This window comes from Paroedura picta, chromosome 3, assembly GCF_049243985.1.
Source record: "Paroedura picta isolate Pp20150507F chromosome 3, Ppicta_v3.0, whole genome shotgun sequence".
NCBI lineage: Eukaryota > Metazoa > Chordata > Lepidosauria > Squamata > Gekkonidae > Paroedura > Paroedura picta.
In genome coordinates this window covers 19755714-19773497 of record NC_135371.1, presented here as the reverse complement: position 1 = coordinate 19773497, position 17784 = coordinate 19755714, and the positions used below count along the sequence as shown (strand labels likewise).

The window sequence follows — 17784 nt, the reverse complement described above, 5'->3', positions numbered from 1 at the left end:
CATGATTTTTTTGGTGCTGTATGAAAATTACCTGCATCCTCATTCAATTAAAAAGTGTGGTAATATTATCTTTGAAAAATCCAGAATTCAAAAGGATGGGTACAATAAAAAGATTGTTGGAAAAGTAGTTTCTTTAACAAACCTAATAACAACAGACTCGTAATGAGAAGACCATAAATGTCTAGGCAAATCATACACACATATTAATCCAATTCCCAGTGTTGTTATTAGGCATTCTTAGAACAGTCAGTGATGGTAGGGTGTGACGGCGGGGTGGAGGTGGGGGGAGAGGCACTAAATGAGGATGGGTAGCTCTGCTCAAAACCCGGAACAGGCAGATCAGGACCAATTCAGCAGCAGGGGGCCTTGTCACTATAACAACAGAAAACTCATGTGAATTCTAAAAGAGTCTAGAGTTACTGAGCAGAAGGCTGCAAAGAGCTTGCAGAATGAGGCAGCATGTGATGAGGTTGCTGCTGTGGACAGCTGCATTTTGCCATTCAGGCAGAGAAAGAGGGAGAAAAGCATATCACCAACCTCTTTGAACAGCTGTGAAGCCAGAAGAAGACCTTTTGAATTCCTCACAACAAGTGCACAGCAAATAGCATGGAAGACCTGAAGCGAACCAAAATAACTGGGGCATAGTACACTCCACATCTAAGAAGGCTGCCTAATTTTTCATATTGTCTGAGAAGGTGAAATGTGGGTCACTAAAATGAAAAACTACTTAATTATGCTGTAGTAGCCTCAATGGGAAGCATATGGACTGCTTACAATATATCAGATCTCAGAGTCTGGCAGCCATGAATCTGGTACAAACACCAAACCTTGAATGGAATAAAACACTTCCCTGTAACTTGTTCATTAAGTGGTCATCTGTGCAGATACATATTGGGACTGTGTATGTGCAGGCAACACAAAGAAAGGATTTCCAAGCAGAGCCCCTCCTCTCTCTAGTGCTTTCCTGCCAATGCCATTACATGACCAGGAGGAGAGGCATGACTCCCTCAGTTGTCTCCAAGCTGCTATCAAGAAATGAAGATTCCAGAGAGTTCATAGCAGGGAAGGAGGGAGGAAAGTGTGCCTGGACAGAAGACCACTCAATGAAAAACAGTTAAGTACAACCCTGTTTTCATTGTCATGACTTCTGTGCAGTCCCATGTTGGGAGATTAGCAAACTCACTGGGTGAAGGAGATGAGTGTGACCCTCTCAATGGAAGTGACCTTGGAGAACCACTTTCCCTTTTTTCCCCACTCACAGCTACTTTATAAAGGACCATGGACCTCTCTAAAAGCATCCCAATCAAAATACATTCAACAATATGACAGAGAAATAGCACTCTAGTGCAGGGGTTCGCGCCATGGACATGCCTGAAGGTACATCCGCCGAGGCGGCCACCCGCTAGATGCTATGGATGCTCGCGTCCCCGAGGTCTCTCCTGCCTTACAGGCTGTGCTGTCCACATCTGGGAGCACCGTGCCAGTCCTGTCTGGCCCCTGTCGCCTGCCACTTCGCCCCCTGCATGCCGAGATCATGAAGAGCCTGTAATCTCCAGCAGCGTGAGCATCTCTGCATCCCAGGCCCCACCGACCCTGCGCTCCAAAACTACTGTCCCGTGCCCTACCAGGTGCCCTGCAATCACTCCGCCCCCAGTATGATAGTTGTGGCTGATGCAAACTTGTGTCAAACAAGATCATCACATCTCACAGTATCAAGGTGGTTACAAACTCTTGATTGTAGGTAAACCATCTGACTAAAACCATTCAACATAAGACGTGGGAGAACAAATAAAGTACAGCTTTGCTTTCCCTCAGAACAGTGGATACTTTCTACCCATTTCACTGCCTAGCCATAAATTATGTTTGTTATGTTTGAATCTAGTTTGAGCTGTTATATCACTCTGTAACTCAGTGAGACCTTCTTATAATGTAATGTCAACATCAACAACATTTACGCCAAATGGATTCACGACCCAATCTGGAAAATTCATCTCCGGCAAGTCACTGAACCAAACTTTTGTTAATTAGCACAAAGAATGAGATGTGAGATTTATGACAAACTCATCATAATCCTGTTTCCCTCTCTTTGTAGGGGGACTTCCACTGGCTGTCACCATTCTGGTATGAGTTTAACCAAGAAGGGTTCAGGACACCCTCCCCACTTGCTCTTCAGGCTAATGAAGAGTGAAGATCCAACAAAATAAGAAAAATATGGTTTATTAAACTGAAAAATGATTTGATAAATCACAGGGATGAATTAAATTATAGGTAAAGTACAAGGCAATGAACAGGAGTTGGTAACAAAGCAAGATCCTAGCCTGTTTACCTTTTTTTACTTCCCATTATACTAAGCTCAAGGCCATACTCAACCTATTCTGGGTGGGGTATCACTCTGACTACAACCACCTCACTCCAGCTCTGCCTCCAAGAGTGAGTAGCCTTCTTTCTGCTGCAAGACCTTTTATGCTTTTCGCCCAGGCCCCACCTCATCACTGTGATTGGCTTCAGTTTTCTCTCCATTTCTCCCTTGCCCAATCACAATACAGAGGGCGCCTGGGAACTGTAGGCCCACAGCCTAATCACGATGAGACATTCTGGGGCCAGCAGGCTTCAATCTGCCTCAGCCCAGGATCACAACAGCCTTGCAGCTAAGTTTGGTGTCCCCCTCCGAATATGACATTTACTGTGGCCCCCAAGAAGTATGCCATGAACCCCTGGGGGGCTATACGGCCCACACTGAGAACCACTGCTCTAGTGCGGACAGCTGTGATACATAAAGTGGCATTGAACACTCATGTACTCAAAAAAGAGTATGATAGCCTCTGCAACCCAATGAATGGGCCATATGAGGGTGCTGACCAGTCCTTCTTGGAGCCAGAAAGCAGTATTAGCAGACAAAGAAAAAATCACATTCAAGGAACAGAAGGTGCACACAGATGTTCAGCATCCAAAAAGGTGTAAGCATAGTGTTGTGAGACTTGGAGACTGAGAGACAATCCCTAGGAATTTGTTCTAACCTTGGAACCAAGGCTGTCTTAGCACAGTGAGTGATACCGTTTGCTACGTCTCATAGAGGTAAAAGGAATCTCAACAGGCCTTAAGCATCGTACAGAGGATTGCTATGAAAGGTTTTCACCAGTTTCCCCCTCCTGCTGCAGAACTTTAGTTTCTCCATCATGTTGGGCCTGCGGTTTTTGAACCACAGAAGTATTTTGAAAAGCAGTTTGGCCTGCAGATAATGGGAGGAGGTGAACATGCCACACAAGATCCAAGCCACTGTGTTGGGATACATGCAAATAAACAGAACGCTGTGTTACACTGGTAGGGAAGAAGAAGAGTTGGTCCTTATATGCCGCTTTTCTCTACCCAAAGGAGTCTCAAAGCGACACCCTGTGATCGAGGTGAGGCTGAGAGAGCCCTAATATTACTGCTCACTTAGAACTGCTTTATCAGTGCCGTGGCAAGCCCAAGATCACCCAGCTGGTTGCATGTGGGGGAGCGCAGAATCGAACCTGGCTCGCCAGTCTGGAACTCCTAACCACTACACCAAGTTGGAAGAGGCAGAGGAGCCCATACTCCCTAGAGTAGCCTATATTCACAGGCTGCTTTTGAGACTCCAGGAGGACTAGGGACCAAATATTTGAGATCCTCCTCCTTTCTCAGTGTAGCATGCACTAATGTAATATTTCTGAGCTGGGGGAATAACAGATAAACATGTTTTATAACCTGGAATACTTAATACAAACCACTGAATTTACCAGCAAATAACAGCAAACCACCCTTGAAAAGGAACCCCCTCCCCTTACATTATTATGTACAGATTCTAGACTACTATGCTTAGCAGAAGTTAGAGGGGGAAGTGGGCTACAATCCTATCAGCAGCTTGAAATGAGCTAGTAAATAAGCGTGCCTTTCCGCTATGAGCTGTGGGTGATCCCTCCTATCACTCTGCTCTCCAGCCAGGCTGGCTGCCTAGAGTTGTGGCAGAAAGGAATAAGAAATGTGTTAATGGGCTATCTGCTGATTAAATGTGCAACTCAAACAACAGGAAAGTAAGAGCACATTCCAGTATGAATGAAGGGGGGAAACAAGCTGAAAGTCCTGAAATTATTCGTAGTCCTGGGGCTGTACTTGCACTGCTCAGTGTCTCTGCCTTGGAAAGAAGAGGGTCTGATCATTTCAAATAGTGCTTTCAGTGCTAGCTTGGCACCCTCCGTATGTGAGGCTGGCCAGCTGCCTTCATTGCTTCTCTGTACAAGAGGGAACAATGACATCTTTCTCAAAATCCTAGTCATGTTTAATGAATGCTGCAAGCCTGCTTTGCTTTGCCTGTATCAGCAGTGTTCATACTTCAGTCATCAATCAAATAAGAGCATAAGAGGAGACATGTTGGATTATGCCACTGGCCCATCCAGTGCAAAACTCTGTCACACAGTGTCCAAAGCCCAGGTGTCATCAAGAGGTCCAACCATGGGGTCAGAACTCCAAAAGTCCTTCCACAGTTGCCCCCTAAGCACTAAGAATACAGAGCATTCCTGTCCAACAAGTGTTCCATCTGTACATTGCTGCAAATAGCCACTGATGAACCTATGCTCCATATGTTTATCCAATCCCCTATCGAAGCTGTTTGTGGCCGCCACTACTTCCCACAATGGTGAATTCCATGTGTGAATAGCTCTTTGGGTTCAAACAGGTAGCCATGTTGGTCTGAAGCAGCAGAAGTCCAGTAGCATCTTTAAGACCAACAAAGTTTTATCCAAGGTATGAGATTTTGTGTGCACGCACACTTCCTCAGATACAATGTCCAATGTATATTGAACCTGAAGAAGTGTGCATGCACATGAAAGCTTACGCCTTGAATAGCTCTTTGGGTGAATAAGTACTTCCTTTTATCTCTTCTAATTTCATTGAGTGCCCACAAGTATTGTGCAAAAAGTAATTCTCAACCTTCTCTATCCCATCTGTTCCACTATATATTTCTGGTAAGACCTTGGAAGAGGAGCGTGTCTCATGTCTTAATTGCCACGCAGCACTTAACTCCCACTCAGGGTGGCTGTCCCACCCCTGAATGCCTCCTACTCCTCCAACCGGCTTGCCTGTCTGTCCAGTGGCCAGCCAATTGCCTTCCGTCCCCCACCCCTGACCACCCACTCCCCCTTCCACTTCCCTCCGAGGCTCGGAGGCTGCAGATCCCTGCCACCTGAGAGCTGTCCCTGCTGGTGAGTTCCCTAACTGCTGCCTGCAGCCTTTCCGGGTTCTGCGGGGAGGGGGAAGCCATCTGCAGAGTTCTTCCCCTCTACCACCCTAATCTAGTACTCATTGTGTTCCTGAATGCAACAGGCTTGGCCCCCATTGTACATATGAGCCTGTACTGAAAAATATATAAAGGTTTTGGCTCTAAGGTCTGATAAGTAGACTGCAGATTCTTCGATAGACCTTAGGCCAGACAGAACTAGCAGATCGCTGATGTGTACATTGGCTTGTGTTAATTTGCATGTTCAGCAAAGGCTCATGGAAAATGTTTTGAAAGAGCCACCATGGCAATGACGTGTGGCATAAAGCAGGATTGGGCTAATTGAAAGGACAAGAAGAGTAGATCGATAGTGAAGTGTGGAAGGTAGTGCTCTCTGATGGGCAAGACTTGTTTTATAAGAATTGAATGAAAAAATATGTATACACAGCTGAAACTGCTAGCTGGGAAGAACTGAGCTATCCTTCCTGGGAGAGCTGCAGTAGCCGGGAGTTGCTGAAGAGCAGGACTTGCTGACAGCTGAACTCTTCATTAACTACACTGAAGTCAGCAGCTAGCAGAGAGCTGCCCCACTGCATCTTGCCAGGTGGAAAGGGGAGCTCCTTCCTAGAGCAATGAACAAGCTTACAGACTAATCCAGCATCCACAGGAAGAGTTTCTGCTGTTGCAAGAAGCCCTTCTAGACATCTGGGACTGCTCTAAGCTCAGTTTCAGTCAAAGCATATAGTGCTTGCTGTCTGTGCCTTCTACACAGTGGACTGTGAATACGACTCTGCTCTGAGACAGTGTTTAGTGAACCAGTGCTGATATCTTTAGAGAATGTCAAGCTTGGTGTAGTGGGTAAGAGCTTGGATTTCTAATCTGGAGAGCCGGGTTTGATTCCTGGTTCTTCTCCACGTGCAGCCAACTGGGTGACCTTGGTCTCAGCACTGAAAAAGCTGTTCTGACCGAGCAGTAATATCAGGGCTCTCTCTCTCAGCTTCACCTCCCTCACAGGGTGTCTGTTGTGGGGAGAGGAAAGGAAGGCAATTGTAAGCTGCTTTGAGACTCCTTCAGGTAGAGAAAAGCGGCATATAAGAACCAACTCTTCTTCTTCAGTAATATCAGGCCTCTCTCAGCCTCACCCACCTCACAAGGTGTCTGTTGTGGGGAGAGGAACGGGAAGACGAATGTAAGCTGCTTTGAGACTCCTTCAGGTAGAGAAAAGCAGCATGTAAGAACCAACTCTTCTAACCTGCGCTATACAGCTTTATCTGAGCTTCCAGTATTGTAATTTTAAACAGTCTCCAACTTTCCTTGCAGTTTATTCTTCACAAGCCCTATCATTTGAGAGAGGTGACCCTTTCTCAAGTTAAATGTGGTGGTGGTGGTGGTGGTCTCCTTGAGCAATTCCCTATTTACATAAATGATAAACTTGACAGCATTATGCGACTGCTATTTCCAATGGCTGCTATCATGTTTACATCTCTCACCAGGTCATCAGTTAGGGCTAATAAGAAATCCTGCCAGAATGTAAACATATTAGCCTGCACAGATAGCTCAATTTCACAAGAAATGCAAGGCAGTCATGTTGCTTTATCTTCTGGGTCCCAGGGGTGGAGAGCTAAAGTAATTCATAGGCGATTTGCAGTGACCAATGAGGGCTATGAATAGAGCCCTCAGAAGCTGCACTTGTGAATTAATTTCTTCCTCTTAGCTGGAGGTCAGAAGTGGCTATAATTCAACTCTCCTTTAAATGTGGCTGTTGTCTGAAACCCTGAAATGTTAATTGCTTACTTTATATTATCTGCTTATTTCACCCTTTTAAGCTGCCGTCTATACCAGAGCGCTCTATGAAATGAAAGCAGCTAACCAGAAGAGAGGCAGTGATACCGTCACACTTTACAACTAAATGCTTTTTCTAAAAAAGTCTGAATGCCACACGTTGGTTTTGCACAATTCTTTTCAGAAGAACGGGAATAATAAATGGGCCAATTATGCCGTAATGGCAAAATTAATGCCATATTTGAAAAATGGATCAATCTCAAAATTTGAGGAAAGACGGAGGGGTTTATAATGAAAACAGAAAATACATTTAGAATGTGGAGCAACTTGGAATAGTATATAAATATATAAAGAACTGGAAGTTGAACAATATACATTTTTATTTTTCCTTGTTACTCTGGGATATATGATGAACTTTTTCTTTGTATTATAATATATTGAAGTATATTAATAGTCATAGATAATGTTAAGGCTGTTATGCAAAGATGATTAAACATTTAATATGCAATAAGTAGTAACGATGAATGCTAATAATATAGTGGTAAAATAGACTGATTATAAAATATTTGAAGAACTATTGTTAGGAGGAGGAGGGAAGAATATGGTTGCTTTCTGCTTGTTTTCAAAATATATTTTGCAGTATATAGTAATTTTCAAATGATTTGTTATACACAATCCTTTTTTGTTTCCTGTATTTCTTCCTATTAAAATTATATATATATAACTTTTCAAAAATTATACATATATTTATAAAGACGAGAGGCTGTGATAAAGTCACAATGCTTTAAAAAAAATCAGAATGCCACAATTCTTTTCACCTTGATGACCTGGCAACATTTCCCAGGCTTCTCTTTCCAGAATGCTATGAACACAGTGAGATCCTCAGTAACAATGTTTATCCAAGCCGCAAGCAGAGCGTGCAGCAGCTATGTATGGGAAGAAATGCAATTTTAGGCTTTTATTTACAGTATTTGCTGGCGTATAAGACTACTTTCCCCCCCTGAAAAACATGCCTCCGAGTGGGGGGTCGTCCTATACGCCGGGTGCACTTCAGTTGGGATAGACATAGCTGTCCATAGTACTGTAATGTAATGTAACAAACTCTATATTTCGAGTGGAAATGTTGGGGGGTCGTCTTATACGCCCAGTCGTCTTATACGCTGGCAAATACGGTACTTAGAACAGAGATCCCCCGATCTTTTTTGAGCCTGCAGTCACCCTTAGAATTCTGACAGAATATTGGGAACAACCACAAATGACCCACTACGACCATTTACACACTGGAGGTTTCATGCCGTGCTGCAGGCTGGAGTCTTAGTTGTGGCAGGTTGCCCCACCTCTTCCTGCACCCACACGGGGGAGCATTTGGCCAGGTGTGCCTTATCCACCCCTGATTTGTGCTCCTGCACGGGAGCTGGGGCAGTGAAGTTCCCAGTTCGTAAACAGTCTATGGGAGACAGAACTACAAAATGTCAAGGAATGAGGTTATGCATAACTCTAATAGTAAATCATCATTTCAGGTAGAAGTTTGGTTTAACAGTATGCCTCTTTCGATGGACTACTATTTTAAAGTACTTCTTGTCTAAACGCTGCTGACCTTTAGTCACTCAGTGAAGATTCTTATACTGTGGTGCTAGCTGCTCTCCAAGTAATATTATTAAAAATCTGGCCCCAACCTACTTTCTAAAAACACTTGGCAGATATCAGGGAAGATGTAGATGGGAGGCATGCTGCCATGTTGGGAACCCCTACTTCAGAATATTTTTGCGTATCTTTTCCCTGACTGTGTCCAAGGCTTCTTACAACAAGATGCTTCTTACAACAGCATCAGTAAAAATACAATTGAAATAATTACAATAAACATTTAAAACAAAATCAACACTGAAACAGATTGATATCAGTGTTCCTGCTAAAGACATCTGTGAAATGCTCTCCTAAACAGAATCATTATACATCTTTTCCTAAAAGTCAACGGCATGGGTGCCTTGAATGGCTTCTTCAGGCAGATAGATCATTCTAAAAAACTGTGGCCACATCCAAAAAAGTTCAGATGGCTCACACAGAAGTGGTTTACCCTAATAGCACATGCTATGGACCCCGTGGTGCTGTATGGTTAAGGGGCCTTCACACTGTGATTGTTAGAGGGGCTTCATACTTCTGTGGCTTCTATGACTTTGGTCATTTTGCGTTATAAATCTAATAAGCTTCTATTATTTGACTGGCCATAGTGATGGCACAGAGAAGGAAATAAACCCTTTACTTAGAAATCTTATCAATGACTCGTTTTACTCAGTTTCCATAAGGTAAGGCAATAATGAGTAGCCAACTGTCACAGATCTTCATATCATCTTGCTCCTGTTTCCTTAGAGCTTGTGAGATGGGGAACGTTGGAAGACCTACCACAGATTGCATTGGGTTGGTAGGGGAAACCTTGGCAGGATGGCTGTGTCATATTGCCTTACCTGTCACGGGGGGAAAAAATGGGATCGAGGAATGCTCAGAAACCAGCATCCTCAGAGAATAATGAAAAAGCCAGAGCCAGGTGCAAATACAGTTCAAGGATCTTGCTTTTGCACAACAAAGTAAGTACCACCACCTTCTCTCTGGAAGGGAGCTGTAGACAGGCAAGTTGTCATAGGGGTGGTGTGTGGAAAGGGGTGTGTATGTGTGAGGGGTCAGATTTAGCAGTTTCCTTAGCACCCGCCTCCTATGCCAGATCACACAAATAAACACACCCCCAGACCATCTTTCATCACTAACTAGAAACTGAGTCAAAGGCATTTAAAGAAAATGTCCAAAATATTATTTGGATCTGCATGTTGCCGAGGCCTTGATACAATGCGGACAACCAGAAGGCTCCAGTGCTCTATTTATGTCACCTCTGTTCTCAAATCATCTAGTCTCCAACAGGCTCAATAATGTAAAACGGGGAGAAATCAAGTCATTTTCCCTTCACAACGCCTTGCCGAAGGGTGATCCATGTCTCCTGTATTTTCTGTTTCGTGTTTTGATCTTCCTATTGCTTTTCCTTGCACAAGAAAGCAAGCAAGAAAAGCTGATCAGGAAAAGACCACTTGGCCTAACAAGCCTGTCCCCTAGAGGGACAGGTTTTCGTAACTACTGAGAAAAAAATAAGAAATGTGTTTTTTTTGGTGCAATACATTTTGATATCACATTTCCTTTCTTGAAAGAAAAGACAAAGCCTATCTCAAACTCATTTTCATTTGGCTTGATGGTCTCATTTACAAAATGATTCCATATGTTGCCTATTACACTGTGTGTTATAGATTTGTTTCTGATGTCCTGGTTCAATACCAATTTCCTAACTTTTAAATTAGATCTTCTGAGCTTGGGGGGGGGGGGGGAGAGGGGAAGATCGCAACTCACCATGGGAAACGACATTTTTTTAAAAAAGGAGCCACATACTGAACAGATACAATATAAAATGCAGTCAGAAATACTGTTGTTTATAAAAGTTTGTTGATTTATACCTAAAACTGTAGCAAGTATGAATTAATCTGTAGACTTTAAAAATTCTATGATAGTGACTTCCACTCATTCCCTATATTTATGTGCGTATTCACATCAAAATCATAGATGTCATAGTCTCTATTGGAAGACCTACATTGGTCAGACTGCACTTGGAGTACCATGTGCAGTTCAAAAAGGATGTGGACAAAATTGAGAGAGTGCAGAGGAGGGCAAGGAGGGGGATCCCAGGTCAGGGGACCAAGCCCTCTGAGGAAAGGCTGAGGGACTTAACTTGGGAATGTTCAGCCTGGAGGAGAAGAGGTTGAGTGGGGACATGATTGCCCTCTTTAAGTATCTGAAAGGTTGTCAGTTGGAGGAGGGCAAGGAAAGGTTCCTGTTAACAGCAGAGGATAGGACCCACAGTAACTGATTTAAACTATGTGTAGAACAGTATCAGCTAGGAAAAAATTTCACAGTCAAGAGTATTCAGCAGTTGAACTCCCCCTCACTGGCAGTCTTTAAGCAGCAGCTGGACAGATACTTATTATGGATGCTTTAGGCTCATCCTGCACTGAGTAGGGGGTCGGACTAGATGGCCTGTATGACACCTTTCAATTATGTGTCAAATGTACAACAGTTATAAGGAACAATTTACTATTTTCTCTGTGATGTATTTCACTGTTTGGCAGATGCTACCTTTGTATCTTATATTATTGTATATTCATTCATTCATTCATTCATTCATTCATTCATTCATTCATTCATTCATTCATTCATTCATTCATTCATTCATTCATTCATTCATTCATATACTGCCCTCCCCGAAGACTCAGGGTGGTTTACATCAAACAGGAAGATACAAGTAACTCAGTTAATAACAATATAATAATAACAATGGAAAATATTACAGAACGATAGAACACTGGGAAGTATAGTTAAGTGATCGTGTTTTATTGCACTTAACTTAGAACTTGTAACTTCCTACCATTATATCCCTTCTTTATGTGAAACTGATTGGCCACTGTCAATATAATAGGGGACATGTGTATTTAGTGTAATGTGAGTTAGAGGTATCATTCCACCTTCATCCCTGTTATCCAGTAACACACTATGAGCAGGTGCCAATTCATAGACGGGGTATCAGATCAGATTCCCATAGCCATTGGAAAAAAAGCAGTTTACACAGGATCAACATACAAAAGAAGCTACCTTTACAAGCTCTTATATGATTTGCTTATTGTTTCTACATTTGTTACATTACACATCTCTGTAAACGTTACATTCCTTCCCGATTCAAACCGTAATTGTTATATAAAGAATTAGTTCACACATGCACCTGGGTGAACATAGCTTGTTTCACACAATGTTATCCCATCTTTGTTCCCCTTAAATTTATGGTGGGGAAGAGTACAGCCATCTATTTCTTCTTCTCTCATAGGGTGTCAAAACTCGGGCAAGTGTGTGCATGAACTAGCCTATACCATTTGGCCATACTTAACAATTTCAGCCTCTTGTGGCGCAGGGTGTTAACTGACATGCTGTCTGAAGCTCTGACCATGAGTCTGGGAGTTCGATCCCAGCAGCTGGCTCAAGGTTGACTCAGCCTTCCATCCTTCTGAGGTCGGTGAAATGAGTACCCAGCTTGCTGGGGATAAAACAGTAATGACTGGGGAAGGGAATGGCAAACCACTCTGTATTGAGTCTGCCATGAAAACGCTAGAGGGTGTCACCCCAAGGGTCAGACATTACCCGGTGCTTGCACAGGGGATACCTTTACCTTTAACAATTTCAGTAGTTACAATACTCTCCAAGGTAGGGCTGCAGACTTTTAAAACACAGAAATTGCACCACAGTTCTAACCACCTTTACTTGAACGCAAGAAAGTGGGTTTCCGATTTCAGCATATCATACAAAGGACACTGGAGAGTTAATCTTTTCTAAAGAGAACACCAGTGAAGTCAAGGATAACAAGCCACTTGATAAAACACTCTGACCACTGCACAAGAGGATCGGTCTACACCACTCAGCGTAATTCCATATGAAAGCATCTCATATCAAATCTGATGAAAGGTTTGTCTACCAGTAGGCCCCAAGGTCTCAGGGACAGCTAGGATCCCCGAGATTTTTAAACCAGAGATTCTGGGATTACCCAGGAACCTCCTACACGTAAAGCATGTGCAGCAGTATCCATCTATAATCTCTCCCATTTTCTAGATGCAAAAGCCAGTAACTGAAACAGCAGTTATCAAAAGCACATCTTGGGCCTTTGTCATCTCAACAAGTCCATGAACAATGAGAATATGAAAGCCGAGACAATCACGAGACTCCTTAAAGTAATACAGTTAAGATAGAAAAGAAAGACTCACCTCCAGTAAACTAGCACGGCAATGAGAAGGATGAGGCACACAAACGTCAAGGCTGAGACTACTATGAGGGGAATGATCCATTCCATTTTGCCAGGAGCAGGTCTGGAAACATTCTTCCCTGCTGTATATTAAAAGCAAACAAGGACAGCCAAATCAGTAGTGACAAAAACACAGTAAGCGGGTGCAAATACGTTTATTTTTTAAAAGGCCATCGTCCACATTAGACAGGCAAACCACAATCCACAAGGAGCTGCAGGCAATATGAAAAACCTCCCCGGATCATGTCCTAGCAAACATGGCTTTGTTTTTTTCACACAATTTTTGCTGTACTCTTAAAATGTATCTGCACAGAAGCCCAAAGTTAAAACAATCCTTTCCCCCCCACAGGAACGAAGAAGAGATTTTAAAAAATATGAAGGGCAGTGTTTCACAAAACGTGGAATGAAACTGAACACACAAAGTTCTAAGGAGGGGAAGCTTTGGTTGTTTATACAGAAAAAAACAACTGGTATGATCAGCTATTCCTTTTGGTTCCAACATCAAGTAGTCACTTCCACAGTGGGCATTAATATCATCTATGTTCTCAGTTTTCTTTCCCCCCACATGGCTGTTTTCATTTTATTTCCCCGTGCCTTTAAACATTGCACTGTATAACCACAATTCACAGCAGTGTCTTCTCACTGAAAAGTCTGAAATGGCTTTGCATATGTAGGCTGCTTGGGTCTTTCCCGAGTTACCGAATACGCAGTGCACAATACCTGCCTTCAACCTGCCTTAATGCTGTCGTTGTTTCCTACAAAAATGGAAGGAAAGGGTGACTTCCCCCAACTTATAGACAGCTGCAATCACAATGCTAAATCATGGGGTATTCTGCAATAGAATACAATTAAATGAATAAACTTGTAGGCTAAAGAACAATCCACTCCCATCCCACCCCCCACCCCCCAAGGACTGTACCCATATTGTAAGTCGAATTTCTCCAGGGCATGGAGCAAGATTCTGCCAGGGTTCTTATTTTGCTTTAACCCCGCATGCTTGAAGAATACCCTCAGTCTGGCTGCTTTTTCATGGTCCAGTCTCTAAGGTCATATTTTTAGTTGCTTCCCATAATGCACGTCTGCAGCTTCAAATGCTGATGTGGTATTTATTGACTTCATTTATTCCCGGCCTTCCTCCCCGATAGAAACTCAACATGGCTTGCATCGTTCTCCCTTCCACTAAAATTTGGTTTTGACACAAACTACAGATTTCCAGTCTATAGCGTTCAGTGTCAATAAACAAATTTATGTTCTAGAATCAGGATTACTGTTCCACGGTGGTACATATGAGCCATCTGACACCTGCGTGGACGTCTGAAAAGTGCACAGTTCATATCATTTGTGCTACGTGGCATTCAACTGAAGACATTAATACCCATGGCTTGATTTTATTTATTTAGGAAATTTGTATGCCATCCTCCTAAACCCTGTTGAGGTGGCTCACACTAAAAATAATAAGACAATACGAACAAGTAACAACAACAACAACAAACACAGCCAATTGAAATAAGAGAAGCAGGGTATAAAAGCAGTATAAATCTACAAAGGTATAGGGTGCTGTTATCCGTTTCAATCAATTTATTACAGATTGCTGATTTTATTTACAGAGGTCCACCACTCGAAGCCCAGAAGACGATTCGGCACTCTGACTTTGGGGAGGGCAGCGCTGTACTCGCAGCTTGGAGCTCTCTTAGTACCAACCAGTCTCGGAGTTGGTAAGTGCAAACCATGGCAAATAAAAAAACAGTCTTTGTCCAATGCCCAAACATACAAACCATTCCAAGAAAACTCCTGCACCCTTGAAAACTGAGGAATACGCCAAAACGGCTGCTTCTGTTTAGGATCTCACTGACCGTTTACACACTGGGAACTTCACTGCCCCAGCTCCTATACAGAAGCACAAATCAGGGGCAGATGCTCCCAATGTGGGTGCAGGAAGAGGTGGGACAACCTGCCAGTACTAAAACTCCAGCCTGCAGCCTGGCATGAAACCTCCAGTGCATAAACGGTCCCTGTGATACTTTGTTCCAGCACCCTGACCAAGTTTATCCAGAATGACTCCAACCACTAAATCTCAATTTCAATTCCCAGTGCTCTTTTTGTTGGATTGCACCCAACTGGAGAATTGCAGGGAATGAGATTTCTATGCATAACCAGCGGTAGCCACACCGTATCAACCTTGCGAAGAATTTGAACACCTGAAATGACGTGGTTCTGTAAAAACATTTTGCTTTCCTTTACGCAGGACCCAGGAACAAAGCTATTCACATTAGATTTGATGTTACACGTCTCTCATGCAATGGATACACTGAACATAATATCTCTGTCCGTACTTGGAAACTGGAGAACTTCAAGAGGCATTAGTGTCTGTACATTACCTCAAGTGAAGAAAAGATTCCTGTCATACTGTTTCCCCCAGTCATATATATTGGTTTAGGCACAACATGCTCGTGCAAGACTCTAAAGCCACCATGCTTGTTCTTACGTCTTCTCCTATTCTCTCTTTTGTAGTGAAGTATCATTATATTCTGAGCCAGCAGCAAATCTTAGTAGAGAAACAGAGTTGTCCTTTCACCAGGAGAGGAAAAAAACATAAGGACATGGAAAGCACAAGTGAAACTTAGACCAGAGGAGAGGAAAGGTTAATTCTTTGCCAAGTTCTTTGAAACAGCCAAGGAGGGACTCCGCTGCTAGCCCAGGAATAAACTTTTGTAGTCTCAAAAACTCACCAGCAATGCAGATCGTGACGTCAACTGTGCTTAAAGGAAGAGAAAATATAGCCTGAGATTGTAAATCAGAGGGAAAAGAGAGATGAAATCACTTGGTGTGTGTATGTGTGCTGTGGGTTCATTCACTCAAATGAACCTACAGCAGTTTCAGTGGAGGTTACCATTCAACCTTGGTTTATTTGAATTTTGTTTTTAAAACTTTGACCTCAAAATACATAAATTAGCATTTGACATTCAAAACTATCAAGTCAATGGTATCAGATCCTTGTGGGAAAAGAACCAATATGATATTTTCCTTCCTGTCCAAGCATGGTCCTCTTGCAACGTACATTAATAACTGATCTTCCTCCCCTTTTGACAGGCTACTTCCTTCCACGTAGAAGCCACCACTGAAGACAGCCAATGCTGGATCTCCCCATGGTTCCACAGAAATCCCAAACTTTATATTCCCCTGAAGACATTTTTTTGGATTTGATGCAAAACTTTTCAAATGTGAAATTGGAGGGGGGGAAGGAGCTTGTGATCACTAGAACCAATATTTCTGGCTGGGTCTCACATTTCAGATGTGTTATAATTTAGTGCCAGTCAGGGGGGAAACATTAATTGGAGAAGAGATGGGCATGTTTTTGTTTTATTCTTTCAACTCCATCAAGGCTTGCTCAGCCACTAGACAGCGTCCAGGAAAATTCATGGGTGAATGTGGATCTGAATCTGGGTTCCCCACACCCCAGAGCAGAACTGTAGCTACTGTACCAAAATGATCTCTTCTAGTATTTGTTATCCATCTGAGATCCTGATTTGGTAGGAAGACTTTAAAATATTTTATATAAGTGGTGCCAAAATAGTGAAAAACAACTTATCTGATTGTAGTTAAGGCAGGGGTAGTCAAACTGCGGCCCTCCAGATGTCCATGGACCACAATTTCCATGAGCCCCTGCCAGGAATGCTTTGCAATGCTGGCAGGGGCTCATGGGAATTGTAGTCCATAGACATCTGGAGGGCCGCAGTTTGACTACCCTTGAGTTAAGGTATTACTGGGTAGTCCGTTAACAGAAACATTTTAAGGCAATGTTTCCTTGTCCAGGGACTTGCAAGAAAGTACATGCGGTATCACTCAGCTAAGAACAGCATGTCCCATTAGCACTAGGCATGTCTTGCCCCTTCAAGAGGCGTGTCTTCTGACCTCCTGACCGAATACACCTTAGCCTAATTGTACACAGTACCGCGAGTTGAGCTAAGTAGCAAGATACAGTCCAATACCTACCTGTTTGCCACCAAGGATTCGATACAACAGATGATTTTGCTCTTAACTGTGACCCCCTAAATCCAAAAGTTTCAGGCCAAGAGTAAAATAATATTCTGTGAAGTCGACTGCCACTTGCTTTGTTCTGGAGCCATTTGCTTTGCATTGGGAAACTGAAAATAAGCCGCTCCGAGTAAATGGAGTTCACTGATCATAAAAGTTCTCATATCTGCCAAGATGTTAAGAGCTACATGCTGAAGATCATCGCATGGAGGGACTAATGAATAAAATAAAGCATGTGGCAGGGATGACCACACTGACCCGCTTGGTGCAAAAGCAAAACATGTTATTGGGGCAGATGGGCTCCCGTTGTTTTATCTTGAAAACGAGGAACAATAACGGTTTATCTAGCCATCATTTATTTTCCCTGGTCCAATGACCTCATTTTGCAAAACTTGAAAAACAAACAGGATAGAGATTTTTTTTTTCTTTAAAAAACCCATAAAACTGTTATCATCTGCCTCTTTTGAAATTTTCAACCGTTGGCAGATTGAGTGGGTTGCAGCTTTTGCAAAATGCTGTCACTTTGTACCCAGGGGGGTGGGGGTAGGCAGTCACTGAAACGAGACTCGTGATCCTAACTCACTGTGAACACGTGGAAAGAAACACAAAGTATGAAGTTGCCGTACAGTGAATCCAAACTATGGCCCATCCAGCTCTACACTGTCTACTTCGTCTAGCAGTGACTCTCCAGGGTCTCAAAAGGAGAAAGGTCTTCGGCTACAACTACCTAAGAGACTGTTAGGCAGGGGTAGTCAAACTGCGGCCCTCCAGATGTCCATGGACTCCAATTCCCAGGAGCCCCTGCCAGCATTCGCTGGACATCTGGAGGGCCGTAGTTTGACTACCCCTGCTGTTAGGT

The 17784-nt window shown here is 43.0% G+C and overlaps 1 protein-coding gene across 4 annotated transcripts in view; it reads right to left on the bottom strand.

The window, feature by feature from the left end:
* The window catches only part of PTPRG (protein tyrosine phosphatase receptor type G), a 622240-nt gene that overhangs the window by 92054 nt on the left and 512402 nt on the right, over positions 1–17784 (bottom strand). For all 4 annotated transcript variants that reach the window (XM_077325006.1, XM_077325002.1, XM_077325003.1 and 1 more), the window contains exon 13: positions 12853–12973. In XM_077325006.1, coding sequence (XP_077181121.1) covers positions 12853–12973 — 121 coding nt within the window. The remainder of the gene's footprint in view (positions 1–12852; positions 12974–17784) is intronic.